Here is a 16,951-nt window from a genome sequence, read left to right as displayed (position 1 = left end):
TTCTGAGACTAAACAAAGTGAAGGACAGTTGATTCTATACCCAGTAAAAAGCAGAAATATAGAGGCTTAAAAATGAATCTCTTCAACAGCACTCAAACATTTACTGGGTATGTATCATGTGCTAAGCACACAGTGAATAAAAAGAATAATCCAGGAGCTATTCATGAATCCAATAAGCAAATACATTTTTCATAACGGGTTGTATGCTAGGTACTGGGCATACAACAATGAAAAGAGAGTCATAAACCTTACTCTTAGAGGACAAGAAGGATCACTGTAAGAACAGAACAAGAGGCAGTGGTATCTGGGCCAGTCTCATCTGATCAGTTTGATAATAGAAAGGAAGAGATTTAAGTAGGAAGAAACAAGGTAATAAAAGGTAGGAAAAAATAAGACATGTTTTCACAATAACGAACAACTAGCCTGGCTGGGGCGAAAGGCCTGTGCTAAGTAGAAAAGGAAAATAAAATCAGAGGTAAACTGTGGTGTGTTTTGATAAAGGATTTACATATAAAGTTAGATCACGAATCTGAATTATGGTTTGTGATAGTGTAAAAAATACAATTCATATATTATGATATCTAATAAATGCTCTACCTTTAGTGAAACAGATAGCATGCTACTGTATCCATTTTTCATGTAAATCTGTATCTATAGAGGAGTCCTAAACCAGCTCAAAGTACAATCAACAGCAGCACAGAGCCAGTGTTCACAAAGGTGTCGAGAGTATTAGAGAAAACATTCAGCAATTTTAGAATCCTTAGATATTAAAAAATGGAAGGGAATTCAGAAATCAAGTTCAACCCCTTCAATTTCATGCAAGAGAACATGAAATGCAACAGAATGCACGAAGTGCCTGAGCATCTCCTTCCTCAATTACTAATAGGATAGATAATGCTACAAACATCACACACACACACAAACACACACACGCGCCCCTATAATTATTTGTAAACCATAAAATATTATAAGAGATATTCCTTAAGACTTCCAATATGCAGAAGAGCCAATACATACAACTACTCACTTGAACGATGAAAACTGACAAGAAAAAAAAGGAGGGGAGCAGTAGTCCATATAGAATTCATGTAAACAGATGGATGCAACATACGTTTTTCATCAGCATATTTGATTCAGTTTCTCTAATTGACTTATCAAAATTATTATAAAATTAAAAAATTCTGACAGAGTAACTCTGGATTTATAGGAATATATTCTGGTGATACAGATCTTGGGGGTTTAGGAAAGGTCATACCTCAGATTTCAGAACTCATGAGAATCACCTGGAGGTCTTGTTAACACAGATTTCTGGGCCCATATCCAGAGTTTTGATTCAGTAGCTCTGGAGTAGGGTCCAAGAATTCAGATTTATGACAAGTTGACAGGTGTTGGCTGATACAGCAGAGATCCTAGGACCACACTTTGAAAACCACTGCTTGAGGAAGAATAATATGCTTGCCTTGCTCTGAGATTCAACTAGAAGTAAGATTTGCCTGTACAATAATTAGGCCATGCTTCCTAAATCCACAACTGATACTGATCTTTCTTAGCATAAGATATGCTCTCTAATATGTATAATCTTGGCCTTGCTCACGAGCCTGTTTCAAACAGATCGTAAGTCCCCTTGCACCCCTCCTTTTCTTCACCATAGCATATATGTTGGAGTGAACCTCCCACAGACCAAGAGATGTCAATATCATGATCACTGAGCAGAGCTGAATTTCTAGGATTTATCTAACATTAACCTCCTCCTCCCTCACCGAGGAGCAAACATTCTGGGGGGCTTTCTGCTTTATCAGCAGCCCTTTTGTCAAATGTGTACAATGTCCTAGAGAATACTGAAGTAGGAAGTAAAGTGTGTTGGTACTCTGAGCACATTTGGACATCCAGAATTTGATTCTGCAGTCTTCCCTTTACACAGAGCAATGTGCAAAATGTCAGGGTTCCAATATTCATTTCTATCCTGATTATAATCCTTTCTTTCTAAAAACTGAACCATATGCATATGCATATGCATGAAGTACATGAAAATTTGGAACAGAAGCTCTGCGACCTTGGACTGGCCTGTGTAGCTATTTATTCTGCTTAACTCATTATTGAATTTTAAGGTCAAACTAATGTTTTCTCAATGCCATAAGACCAGAAGTGGGCTACTGATAGTAAAGCCCTGAAAGATAAAGGTACAAGCTTGTAACTATCATCAAAAGGACTAGAGGTGAGTCTACTTAAAATTCAAATCTCAGTGAACTGAGACATTTCTGCTCTTTACCATCTTTCCGGATCACAATCAGAGTTACTCAATTAATCTAAGTAATTGTAGAAATGCAACATTTTGGGTAGAACTTGTTCATTTACCACATTCATGTAAATGTCTTCTCCAGTCTTCTGGAAGACTGGGCCTTGGTATAAGATGCTACAGTAAGATCACACTCTTCAGTGGAGTCCATAAGCCTCAAGTAAATGAAATACTGAAATCTGGGTTACCAAGTAGAAAATCAACCAGAATTTCAGTTTCAGTAAGCTGCTGCTGCTAAGTCGCTTCAGTCATGTTCGACTCTGTGTGACCCCATAGATGGCCGCCCACCAGGCTCTGCCGTCCCTGGGATTCTCCAGGCAAGAACACTGGAGTGGGTTGCCATTTCCTTCTCCAATGCATGAAAGTGAAAAGTGAAAGTGAAGTTGCTCAGTCGTGTCCGACTCCCAGGGACCCCATGGACTGCACCCCACCAGGCTCCCCCGTCCATGGGATTTTCCAGGCAAGAGTACTGGAGTGCATTGCCATTGTCCTCTCTGAGTTTCAGTATAATCCTTCTTAAAGCTTCCTACTCTCTATACTGATCATATTCTTTTAATACTAATTCCAGGTTAGAAAGCTATTATCTTTAAATTATACTTTCTCTCTCCAGTTGTCAAATGTAGAATTATCTTTCATTGCACTGGTCAGAACTATATTTTAATGTCCTACTATGGATTATTTCATGACTGTATTATTGGTTTACTTGTTTCTTTATAAGTACTGAGGATCACATTAAAGTACATCATATTAATCTAATTGAGAATTTAAAGGTCTGTAAACCCACCTGATTAATGTATTGCAAGGCATTTTCCTTTAGTTTTTCTCATACTCTGAACTGAAGGATACAGCTGTAACTTTTCCTCAATAAATCCTTTATCTCTTTTTGAATCCTTTTAGAAAATACTTAGATTTAGTAATATTAATTACTTCTAAATTCTTTATCTACATCATAAAACAGTCAATAACCATTGGTATATAATGAGTCTATAATGTAAAAAGATTAGAAGCTCATTCCATAGCATCTCTGCCTATCTGAAGTTACTAAATTCCAAAATGGACATATGGCACACATACATATGAGTACCATACATATGCAGCTATGTGAATGGTTCTCAGCAATGGAAATAGCATATTCTAATACATTTATGATTACTGTCAAATTTGCTTTCTATTTTACAGACATATAAAGGAAGAATATGAAACTTTCTTTGAATGAAAAAAGGGAAGAAATATTAAGCATAATATATTGTATATACTATTCATATGGATCAAGCCAGTCAATCCTAAAGGAAATCAACCCGGAATATTCATTGGAAGGACTGATGCTGAAGCTGAAACTCCAATATTTTGGTCATCTGATGCGAAGAGCCAATTCACTGGAAAAGAGTCTAATGCTGGGAAGTACTGAAGACAAAAGGAGAATGGGATGGCAGAGAATGAGATGGTTGAGAATGAGATGGTTAGATAGCATCATCAACTTGATGAACACAAATCTGAGCAAACTTCAGGAGATAGTGGAGGACAGAGGAGCCTGGCATGCTGCAGTCCATGGGGCTGCAAAGAGTAGGACACGGCTTAGTGACTGAAAGATGGTAACAATTATATATACATGGCATTTTTCTTTTTACAAAGTAGAAGGGCAAGAATGCTCCATGGTACGGATATGGCATAACATGAATGCTGTAGAAGATAGGATTGTATGCCTGGGGCTGTTGCTAGCTGATTCCTACAGAAATAGTAAAGACATTTGACAGGAAATCAAAGCAGGAAAATAAGGCAAAATTACATTTACAAGTTACTGCATCAGAATACTTAACATTCTCATTATCAGGGAATCTAAGGAAAACCTTGTGGTCAATGAGTTTTGTATTCAAAGTTGTCTTCCTTAGAATTTGAAACTTCTTAGAAAATAGTTTCAACCGAAATAAATTTTAATTATGTCAAGTATGAATAGTTTAAGCCTTTAATATTTCTATATTCATGTTCACTTTATTTACATTTATTTTATACCAAATTCTGTTGCATTTTTCTTGAATAGTACCTGAGGAGGACTGCAAACCTTTAATAAAGCCCTAAAATCATATACAGATTATCCAAATATCCTAATTAAAGCACTATTAAAATATCTCTCACACTTAAATGAGAGTATAAACTTAGAAAAGTAGTTAAAGCTTAGAAAAAACAGAAAAATAGTTAAAGCACTATTTTTTTTTAAAAATTTCTCATACTTAAATATGAGTATATCAACCTTAGAAAAATAAAGAAGCTTGATAACTTTATATTGACATTTTCAAAATTATATCAGTATTAATTTTCATACGGTTCATGAGGTTCTTGAGGCAAGAATACTGGAGTGATTTGCCATTCCCTTAGTATGGCTAGAAGTATAATTCAAAGTATGCCTTCTACAACATATAGGACAATCTTTTCACCATGGAAACGTGAAGAAATGCCAGACAGTCACATATTATGTAGAGATGTTTGTAGAAACATCTGAGCAGAAATCCCATTAGACTTCATGGCCTAATCTGGACTCATCTAATGGTTAAGTAAAACCTAAGACCACTGAAATGTTTGCAAACAAATTCCCCAGAAGAAAGAGGAATATGCCCATGGCTTGAGAAAATATACCACAGAGAGGAAACTAAATACATTTACTGACTGCTTTGTAGAAGAAAAAATGGAGGGAATAATGCACAAGTCTCACTAAGTATTTTCTTTCAAATTCATTTCCAGTTACACAGAAATTTTGTTCTTCTGTTTTACAACTTATGGACTCAGTCATTCTGCTAAATGATGCACTGGTCATTTATTTTTCATTTATACTCTTTGCAATACTTTAAAAATATTATGACTACTAGCCTTCAAAATAGATCCAGATTTATACATGAATTTTAAATGTCATAAAACTTAAATTGTTTTAACATGTAAAACAGAATAGGATAAATCACTAGTTTGTGAAAGTAATAAAATCCCCAAAGTTTCTCAAACAATATTTACTCAGTCCTAAAGCACTTTGAAAGATTGAGGGCAGGAGGAGAAGGGGATGACAGAGGATGAGATGGTTGGATGGCATCACCGACTCAATGGATATGAGTTTGGGTAAACTCCGGGAGTTGGTGATGGACAGGGAGGCCTGGCGTGCTGCGGTTCATGGGGTTGCAAAGAGTCAGACACAACTGAGTGATTGAACTGAACTGAAAGCACTTTGAAAGAAAACCACACTTGATCTAATCAAAAGGCCAAGAAGTGATGAAAGCAAATCAGAGCAACATGCTTTCCTATTAAACATTTCATATATTTCAAGAATAACTAATGTTATCTTTTAACTAGAATTAGAATCTTTTGATTAAAACTTTGTTCCCTAGGAAAATACCAACAGTAATAATGTCTCTTTTTTTCTTCTCACATATTCAACCAAAAAGCAATCACTGTTTGATCACAATTTGGAAACAGTTAAGGATCAGCAAGTTTCTGCCATCCTAAGGGGAGGAATCAGAAAAATAAACCTTATAATTTGAAGGATAATGAAGTACAAAGTACTTGCATATTTCACTAAAGTTTGCTCATATAAGATATGTGCTCTCTCTGTTCAAGTTTCAGCTTTATGATTTGATACACTCATCTTTCAAAGTAGTCCACCTGTGCTTGTTAGTAATCACTAAACATAAACACAATAATTTCTTTTGCAGAGCTGTTACTGTGCATGTGTTGCTTTTTCTTTATAAGATATTGATTTTTCTCTGACTTACTTCTTTTTCAGCATCTTCTAGTTTCTTTTTCTTACTCTCAGGCATCAAATCATCCAACCAGCTGAGTTCCCGTTTGGTAAACAAAAAGTCCATCAATTTTCTTACAAATACCAGAGCTAACACCTGAAGGAAGTAATAAAAGATTTTAAAACAAATGAAAAAATATAAATGGGAGATTTAGATTGGTTTGTTTTTTGGTAGAAACAAGTCAACTACAATTAGGTCTGATATTAAAGTGAAATTTTGATATATATATGTGTATAATAGATATTGTCTAACTTTTGCTTCCTTCAATTTGTTTTCTTACCACGTCTCCAGAATAATGGCTATGATTCTACCCATTATAGGAGGCATTTAAAGAAGCAATGAAAAAAACTATATTTTTGACCATTTCCTTAAAAACACTTTAAGAATATTAAACCTTTAATACCTATGCTGATATTTTAATCATTTATAGTCATTCAAATTCTAATACTTTAGCTTTGAAATATTTGAAACTCATCTAAAATATTTAATAAAATTTAATTTTAAAATTTCTTTAACTTTTCAGATTTGCTAGTATATCTTTAAAGTTAAATTGTGAAAGTTTACATTTTCCACCCAATTTTAATTAATTCAAACTAATGTTCAGAATGATAGAGATAAAACTAGTATGAATCACTGAAATTCATATATAATCTAAAACCCAATCTTAATTACTAGTTTTAGTGGCTAAAGTTTATACCAAGGTTTCCAATAACTGTTCAAAATTATTCTATTGTTCCAACTTGTTCATGGATTTTTAGTGAAAGCAGAAAATCAGAGGGAGAAAAAGAGGTGACTTAGAAGTGTCATACCATCATGGGAAAGACAATAGCAGCTCGTGAAACTTTTATTATCCACAAAAGGCCGAGGCAACTCATCTGAATAACTGTGAAGAGATGGACTTTTCGAAGTGGCACATGCCTTAGATATATAAAATCTGGTTGATGTTTTGCAGGCATCCAGAAGAGCTTTATTCTATCAAAGAACTAAAAGATAAACAGACTAAATTGCTTTTTACAGACAACAATAAAAGTAGGACAAGTAAATGTATAATATAGTCCAATATACGGTAGCTCTAGATCACACTTCCATTGACATCTGGGCATCATGACTATGGGATTGTTAAGTGTGCATCCTGAAATACCACCACTTCAGTTTTATAATATCCCATATTTTCTCAAATGTGGATACAGGTTATAATTTAGAAGAGTTTAATAACACTGATGCCAATGCTAAACATTGCTCCCTCAGAGAATATAGCCTTGAGACAAAACATAATCATCACCCTCGTCTTCATCATCACATCTCAATTTCTTCCTTTACTTGTCCTTTAAGTACTGGGGTTCCCTGCACCCTTCTTTACTGAACATTTCATCCATACCCACTGTTTCAACTTTCACATACTTGCTAGACTCTCAGCCCTCAGTCTCTACTGCAGCTCTTTCCGTCTTGAGCTCTAAACTCACATGCAGCTGCTGTGTAGGATGTACCTCCTTATTTTGCCTCTGCTGTTTTGACCTTGCCATTTTCATCCCCATAAAAGGTTTTGGTGCTGTTTCTAAAAATACAAATACCTTGGCCATAAAGTTTTAACCTAGATGAATTATTATTAATAAGGTATTTCCAGAGCAAATTTTAACAGTTTAATTTATTGATCAGTTTCCTCTACTACACTGTCAAATCATTTTTATATATTTTCAATTGTATCTTATTAACATTATTTTCATCTGGATCAAGGTTATTTCTGTTAAACTTTATCATAAAGACAGTACTTTATTTTTGGACTAGATGTTATTTTAATAGCTTTGACATTTTTATCCATCAAAGTTAATTTTCTCAATTCAAATTTTATAGATTAAATGTCCACAAGAATCTGAAATCTTCAATCATATTTTACTTAACAAAATGTACTGCATGCTAGCTTTGTTTTATGCAGATCATTTTGTTTGATTTTTCTCAGGCCAAATTTTACAGTTTTCAATGTTTCCAACAAGAAGTGATGATTTAGAAAATGACAGTTTCAATCACTGTCAGTTCTATTTCATACCATGGAATATCTCCTATGTGTTTCAAGAGTAACATTAGATTTAGTCCTTAGCTAATTTATATGAGAATATTGTAAGCAATCTTCATCAAATTTTCCAAAATTACTCGAATACGCCAAGGAACAAAAATGCCCATAGAGTCAAATAAGTGTCATATATCATGTTTTACATGATGACAGCTTCTCATATCCCCAGTTCAACACTTTCCTTCTGTTTTTACCTGTCTCATGGCACAGCATGACCTTCCCTGGGGCATCTAAACCAGAATCACCCATAGTTGAGTCCATCCAGTGTCCATTTATTTAGTTATATTCATTTATACCTTCCAAAAATTTTGTTGAAAACCTATGCAGAGTACTAAGTCCTGAATTAGTTCATGGTTTGTTCCCTACATTGTCCATAAATATTTCACTGGGTCTTTTTATCTCTAACTCCTAAATATCTCTTAAAATTACATGTCATTAAATAAATAAAACTCAGTGCATGACGGAGATAGGAATAGGAAAAAAATAAAGTTTAATCCTCAGGGCTATAAATGAATGTTTCAATTTCTATAGAACTAATTTTTTCCCCAGCTACCATTTCTCCATGTGTGAAGTTATGTTATTGCATAACTGTACTTCAGTGTGTGGGTGATTCCATTGTTATTGCTTAAATGGCACATTTGCTTTACTTTGGATCCTTAAAGTGTTGGAATGAATATAAATGTAGTTATATATTTGAGTACAGAAACAGCGTTCATAAGAACACTATGTTGTTTTTCCTGTCATGTTGCACAATAAGAAACCTAGATAAATTTCTTAATATTGCCAAACAGGTAATACACAAGATTCTTCGAACAAACAGGGTAACGAATTAACATGTTTCTTGAACTGCTGATATTCTGCACATTTTAAATTATTACTACTCAAGTACCTAATGATAGTCATGATAATGTATTCTGAGTTTTGCATGTACCTTTGATCTTGTCCTAATATCAGCATCCCATTTCTCCATCCAGATAGCCACAATATTCCAAATAGGAATTTCAGCTCCCTGAGTTCAGGGCTCACTTAAATTTTCACTAACTCTGTTTCTTAGTGTTAGACCCTATTTGATGTTTCATTTGTGCTATTTAGAACTCATTATACTTTTCTCATGGGTCTTTGATAATATTTTCCTCAACTTTCATTTGAAAGATTCACACCTCAAATAATTCAAAAATTTGACATGCTTGTTTAGTTCCAAAGCTCATGGGTATAATAAAATCATGTGAGTAGAATTAGGGGGGAAAATCTGTTGAAGCTATCAAAATTATTTTACTTTATTTCTTAAACTTCTGCTGCTGTATTTATGTGAGCCTGAGGCCTAATAATAAATACTTTTCACTTACAGATGAAATTAGTACTCAGAGAACTTTTGCCAAAGGCAAAAAAAAAAACCCCAGCAAAACAAACAAACCAAACCTCTTCAGCACTCTTCCCTATCTGTCTTACCAGATCAATTCTTTTAAAATATATTTTTCATATATAAAGTTATAAATGAATAAATTAAATGTAGTTAGAGTAAAATTAAATGCATAACACTTCTCAAGTGTTATAACAGTGAAACATTCAGTTATAACCCTGAGGATTGTACTTTATTTCTTAAGATTCAACACATCTCCTCCCAAGTTACTTTTATCTAGTATCAGGATGAACACACTCATCCTATCGACTTTGGGTGATCAGTGATCTTACAGTAACATCATGTTAAAGTTATGTCTTTGTTCTGACATCCAAGAGCACCCTCAGGCCTACGAGGTTTTCCTTCTCCCAAGGTCAGAAGCTGATTTATTATTTTCTCAGGAAAAGAGTTCCTGTGCTGCCTGTCCCTCAGCACTGAGGGTTTAGCCTAGATCTTCCACGGTGCTGCTGCTTTACCCACTCTGTCCGATCACACATGCTGCAGCGCCCTTAAATTACCCTAGCCCTTCACGCAAGTGCATACCTTCGACAGCTGCCTGCAGAGTCACAAGTAAATACAAGTTCCTAGTGTAATTTCCCCAGTGGGCCTTGTGATCAACAACCTCCCCTGCCTTCTCCTCCTTATGCACCGCTTAGATAAGACCTCTGTAAAGCTCACCAAACCCTGCTCTTCCGATCTGAAGAGCCCAGTTTCAGCCTTAGCCAAGCAACCCCAAAGTGCTCCACCCACTGACCCTAATAAAGACATCTGCCCTAGGTCCTGTCTCTCTCTCTCTGTCTCCATTTCGTCTTCGCCTCCCCGCGTGGCCCCTCAAGGGCCAGGTCCTTCCTGTGAAGACCTATGAATAATAAACCCTTCTATTTCTGTTTCTCTTGCGGTCTGCTGTCAAAGCACCAGTTCATCATCTAACACCCTGTGCTCCACTTAAAAAGTGTTAATTTGACGAATTAATAACATTTAGTCAGATGACTGTACCTTTATAGGTCACTGAACAGTAATGAGTCTATCTTGTCAAAGAAAAAGTGGCAATTTATATTTTCTTTTAGCCAACAAAAATAAATTATACAATAAATAATCCTCAAACTAGTCTCTTTTTCAAGAAAATTTATGACAACAGTCTTGTCATAAAACAAGATTATTCAAAGGAAATTTTAAATAGAAATCTGTATTAGTTTCCTAGTGCTGCTGTAACAAATTACAACTCGGTGGCTTAAACAATAGAAATTTATTTTCTCATAGGTGTGGAGGTCAGAATTTCAAACTTGAGGTTTTGGTGCGGCCTTGCTCTGTCTGAAGGCTGAAGGGAAGAAAATTTTCTTGCCTCTTCCAGCTTCTGTTGGTTCCTGATATACCCTGACTTGTGGTGACAAAATTCCAATCTCTGCCTCGACCTTTATGTGGCTTTCTTCCCTGTGTCTCTCTGTGCCCTCTCATCTTCTTATAAGGACTCCAGTCATTGGATTTAGGGTTCATCCTAAATTCAGGGTGAGCTCCTCTTGAAATCCATAATTGATTTTATCTGCAAAACTTTATTTCCAAATAAGGTCACATTCTGAGATTCTAGGTGGATATGCAGGGAAAAGGTACTATTCAACCCACTATAATAACATAAGCAGGAATAATTTGCCAACAGCCTCAGTGAAAAATTAAAATCATCTTGTGGCACTTAAAAAAAATGTTTTACAATTTTATCCATTTAATTTTGGGCTGCTCTGAGTCTTCATTGCTGTCTGCGGGTTTTCTCCAGTTGCAAGTCGGGGCTACTTTGTTGCAGAGCATGGGCTCGAGGGCACACAGCCTTCAGCAGCTGCAGCACACGGGCTCAGTAATTGCGACCTGAGGGCCCTAGGGTGCTGGCTCAATAGTCGTGGCGCACGGGCTTAGTGGCTCCATGGTATGTCAAATCCTCCCGAACCAGGGGTCAAGCCAGTGTCCCCTGCCCTGGCAGGCAGATTCTCATCCACTGTACCACTAGGGAAGTTCCTCTTGCGGTATTTTTTAAATGTGTCCACAAATTCTTTGATATTATTCTCTTCAAGCGATGGAGTCTAAATTTCCCTCCTCGTGTGTGCAAACTGGCCACGATGACCGGCTTCTAACAAATATAAGAAAAGTGGAAGTGACCATGTGTGACTTTGTAGACTGTCAGTAGGCACAGTGACTTCAGCCTCACTCTGCCTCATATTTCTCATTCGGATGGACATTGGGTGTGATGTGTGATGACACTCTGTTGTGATGACACTTAAGTGTCTGATGGAGAGGCCGCTTATCAATAGCCAAAGAGGCACTACCATCTCTTGCCCACAGCGTTGGGATAAGCCATCTTGGATAAACATCTTCTAGTCCTATCCAAGCCTTCAAATGACTGCAGTTCTTGTCCACATCTTGCTAGCAGCCACATAAGGCATCTTGAGCCAAAATCACCCAGCTATCATATTTCCAAGTTTATGACCCACGGAAACTGTGAGATAATAAATGTTTACTGTTTTAAGCCAATAAGTTTTATAGCAATTTTTTAGGTAACAATGGGAAATTAATGCAAAAACTATATTTATTTAACCAATAATTAAACAATCTATAAGGTTTTCCTTATTAATTTATAAAAATAATTCTATAGAGACAATTGCAATGATAACAGAAAAGCAAACATAAAAGGCAAAAATCACCCAGAATCTTATTACCTTAACAAATTGTTTTTCTTTCTCCACCTTCCTTTTTAATCTACCCACACTCACAGTTTCTTAAACCTGTGGTAGTTACAACTTGTTTTCCCACTTTTTCACCTCACATTTCACTTTGTCATAAGCATTTTTACTGTGTTATTTTTATGGTCATTGTATTTATAAATTTCAAATTAATTTATCAAATTTATACTAACCATAGATTGCTTAATTTTACTGTTGTTGAGTAATTGTATTGTTTCCAATATTTTGATAATATGTGTTACAAGGAACATCTTTGTGTATATTTTTTTTTACTATTTTCATTGATCCACATACATCATCACAGTATCAAAGATTAAAAGCATTTTAATATTTTATATAGTTTTAAATATACTGATATCCTTTTCTAAAAGGATTATAAAGTATAAACTTTTTACAGTTTTAACATGTCTGTGTGTTAGTCACTCGGATGTCCAGTTATTTGCAACCCCATAGACTGTAGCCTGCCAGGCTCCTCTGTCCATGGGATTCTCCAGGCCAGAATACTGGAGTGGGTAGCCATTCCTGTCTCCAGGGGATCTTCCCAACCCAGGGATTGAACCTGGGTCTCCCACACTGCAGGCAGATTCTGTACTGTGTGAGCCACCAGGGAAGCCCCACAGTTGCAATATACTCATAGTAAACAGAATTACCATCAGATTATGAACCATTTTAAGAAATTTTTAAGAAATGTAACTGTAGACTGAAAGCTACTCCTCAGATAACGACATTTTCTTAGCTCTCAAGTGACTTTGCATCAACAGACCTTAAGATATGTCATCACAGCTTTACTGTATATACTTTACTTACTATATTATTATAAAGTAATTTACCTGAATTCCTTTTAGTGATGAAGCACCCATATAAAGAAACACTCCATATAGCACTGGCATAGGAATAAACTGTAAAAGAACAATTAGAACAAAGGCACACGTTATTTTCAAATATAATGTGGTTGAGACATTTTGTACTTCCAAAGAAAAACACAGAAGGTAAATATATTAGAAGTATGGGACAGAGTCAGAAGACACAGAAATCCCAGCTCTAGCACTTTTTAGCTGCATAGCCTCAGGTAAGTTACCTAAGCTTTCTGTGCCTTAGTTTTCCAATATCTAAAAAGGGATAATAATAAGTCTATTAGACATATTTAATAGGTCAAAATCAACAAATCTCATGATGTATAATAAACGATAAATATCAAGTATATTATTATGCTACATTAGGGAACTATAATATTCAATTATTTAAAATGAATTAAAATCTTTAAAATGAATTCAATTATTTTAAACATTAAAAAAATATATCCAATAACGATGTCCATGTAGTAATTTTATGGAACATTTAAAATACAAAACTGTATATGTGGCCATGATCATGGCACTGCTTATCTCTATGCCTCTCCCTTTACTAAGTAATATTAATTTCAAATATATCTGTCCACTGACAAGAAATTAGAAACTTTCTTTTGTGTAGGCATACAGTAAACTCAGGTCACAAGTTAGTCAGAGATGAGTGACTGTTTCCCAGAACTTGATTACCATTTCAAAATTACAATAATAATTTATACATCAAATTTACTTTGCCAGATTAAATTTTTTACATACTTAAGGATTCTAAAATATAGCACATAATTTCCCTTGGTAAGAAGCTATATAAACATGGTAAAAAAAAAATTCATCACTTTCATCACATGCCATACAATATTTACAAATTGATGGCTTAGACTCAAATGAAATTTCTTAAACAATAATATATATATTCTGCCTTCTCTCAGAGAGAGATTTCATTACCTTGAGAATACTAGTCATAAAGACTGATGAGCCCATGAGAATGAAAATCATAAGCCCTGTAACTCTTTGCTCCCGAATGCCAAGAAATTTGGGTTGTTCTCCTGGAGCTGAACATTCAGATTCCAGTTTCAGGCTGTTGACATGAGTGATAGAAAGGACAGTGGCAGCCACAAACCACGGCAGGCCCATGATGGAGCACACACCCAGCATGACAGCCACCATTAACAGGTCCAGATGGTACCCACAACCTTTCTGTTAAGAGAGAGAAAACAGGATCCTCATTCTACCTGAGTTTGGCATAAATACCAATGACACCACCACCACAGAACAGAAAAGAAGAGAAAAGAGGTACTATTTTGAATCTTATATAACTGATTCTGAAATGCAAAATAAATTAAAGATAAAAAGAGAATAGTCTCAAAATATACAATCCACTTAAAGAAAAGCTACAGATGTTCCTACTGCAATTACGATTATAGTGACTTCTACATATTTTAATAGATATAATTCTGGCTTACTAGTACACTAGTTTCCATTCTATTTTTACTGAATAGGTAAAGTCATTATCAGATACAGTCCCTTTACTTTGGTTCCTTAAATGGGCAGGTTAATTTGTAATTCATGTCTTTCATCATTAATTTATACAAAAAATTATTGAGCATCAATTATATATCAGGCATTAGGCTGAGAAAACAAAGTAACAACTGTGTCCCCAGTAGAGCTAAGAATGGCCTGGTTGTGACTAGACACCACTTCCTGACAATATCCAGGAAGCCCTCTTGCTAAGAACTCCGAAAGGATAAACCCTTGTTAAGTCCTTTCCATTTACCCTCTTTTGTCTCAATGGTTGACTTTTATTGTGAAAAATAATATCATAGAAGCTAAACTTCCTTTTACATACTCATTTTTATCCTAGCATAGAACTATCTTGTTCTCATCTCTTGCAGCACTAGAAAAATTTGGCCTCTTCTTAAAATGATAGTTTTGTGCTTTCTATCCCCTATATGATTCTACTCCATCACTGACTTCCAGATGCTGCAAACTTGAGTGCTCTCTTGAATGAGATAGGAAATGTAAATAAGGAAAAATGGATGCATGGGACATGCGGAGGTGTGGAGAACTGAAGATTCTTCCCTTGAGGAAACTGATTGGCTAAGAGTCCTTAGAGGACACAAACAAGATGGGGAACAGTTCTGTCACCATCACCCATAGGAAACTGACAATGTAAAGCCTAAGAGTTAGCAAATGCTATCTTCCATTCCAACTTTTAATGACTACTTCATGAGAGGCAATATAATAAGATGGTTAAGAGTCTAAGTTCTGGAGACAGGTTCAGTTCAGTTTAGTTCAGTCTCTCAGTCATGTCTGACTCTTTGCGACTCTATGAATTGCAGCATGCCAGGCTTCCCTGTCCATCACCAACTCCCAGAGTTCACTCAAACTCATGTCCATCGAGTCGGTGATGCCATCCAGACATCTCATCCTCTGTCATCCCCTTTTCCTCCTGTCCCCAATCCCTCCCAGCATCAGAAACTTTTCTAGTGAGTCAACTCTTTGTATGACGTGGCCAAAGTGTTGGAGTTTCAGCTTTAGCATCAGTCCTTCCAAAGAAATCCCAGGGCTGATCTCCTTTAGAATAGACTAGTTGGATCTCCTTGCAGTCCAAGGGACTCTCAAGTCTTCTCCAACACCACAGTTTAAAAGCATCAATTCTTTGGCGCTCAGCTTTCTTCACAGTCCAACTCTCACATCCATACATGACCACTGGAAAAAACATTGACTAGACAGGCTGGAAGAAGCACAAGCTGGAATCAAGACTGCCAGGAGAAATATCAATAACCTTAGCTATGCAGATGACACCACCTTTATGGCAGAAAGTAAAGAGGAACTAAAAAGCCTCTTGATGAAAGTGAAAGAGGAGAGTGAAAAAGTTGGCTTAAAGCTCAACATTCAGAAAACGAAGATCATGGCATCTGGTCCCATCACTTCATGGGAAATAGATGGGGAAACAGTGGAAACAGTGTCAGACTTTATTTTTTGGGCTCCAAAATCACTGCAGATGGTGACTGCAGCCATGAAATTAGAAGACGCTTACTGCTTGGAAGGAAAGTTATGACCAACCTAGATAGCATATTCAAAAGCAGAGATATTACTTTGCCAACAAAGGTCCATCTAGTCAAGGCTATGGTTTTTCCAGTGGTCATGTATGGATGTGAAAGTTGGACTGTGAAGAAAGCTGAGTGCCAAAGAATTGATGCTTTTGAACTGTGGTGTTGGAGAAGACTCTTGAGAGTCTTCTCTGCAAGGAGATCCAACAAGTCCATTCTAAAGGAGATCAGTCCGGGGTGTTCTTTGGAAGGATTGATGTTGAAGCTGAAACTCCAGTACTTTGGCCACCTCATGCGAAGAGCTGACTCATTGGAAAAGACTCTGATGCTGGGAGGGATTGGGGGAAGGAGGAAAAGGGGACGACAGTGGATGAGATGGCTGGATGGCATCACCGACTTGATGGATGTGAGTTTGAGTGAATTCCTGGAGTTGGTGATGGACAGGGAGGCCTGGAGAGACTGAACTGAACTGAACTGAGACAGACCTTTATTGGCAAAGTAATGTCTCTGCTTTTGAATATCCTATCTAGGTTGGTCATAACTTTCCTTCCAAGCAGTAAGCGTCTTTTAATTTCATGGCTGCAATCACCATCTGCAGTGATTTTGGAGCCCCCCCAAAAAAATAAAGTCTGACACTGTTTCCACTGTTTCCCCATCTATTTCCCATGAAGTGGTGGGACCAGATGCCATGATCTTCATTTTCTGAATGTTGAGCTTTAAGCCAACTTTTTCACTCTCCTCTTTCACTTTCATCGAGAGGCTTTTTAGTTCCTCTTCACTTTATGCCA

At 36.2% G+C, this 16,951-nt stretch overlaps 1 protein-coding gene across 5 annotated transcripts in view; it reads right to left on the bottom strand.

The window, feature by feature from the left end:
* Positions 1-16,951, bottom strand: part of SLC4A10 (solute carrier family 4 member 10) — a 347,705-nt gene that overhangs the window by 13,922 nt on the left and 316,832 nt on the right. For all 5 annotated transcript variants that reach the window (XM_040229231.1, XM_040229232.1, XM_040229230.1 and 2 more), the window contains 4 exons: positions 14,056-14,307; positions 13,099-13,167; positions 6,885-7,058; positions 6,049-6,171 (listed from right to left, as the gene is read on the bottom strand). In XM_040229231.1, coding sequence (XP_040085165.1) covers positions 6,049-6,171; positions 6,885-7,058; positions 13,099-13,167; positions 14,056-14,307 — 618 coding nt within the window. The remainder of the gene's footprint in view (positions 1-6,048; positions 6,172-6,884; positions 7,059-13,098; positions 13,168-14,055; positions 14,308-16,951) is intronic.

The sequence above is a fragment of the Oryx dammah genome, unplaced genomic scaffold (assembly GCF_014754425.2).
Source record: "Oryx dammah isolate SB20612 unplaced genomic scaffold, SCBI_Odam_1.1 HiC_scaffold_27, whole genome shotgun sequence".
Lineage (NCBI taxonomy): Eukaryota > Metazoa > Chordata > Mammalia > Artiodactyla > Bovidae > Oryx > Oryx dammah.
This window is presented reverse-complemented; position numbering and strand designations above follow the sequence as displayed.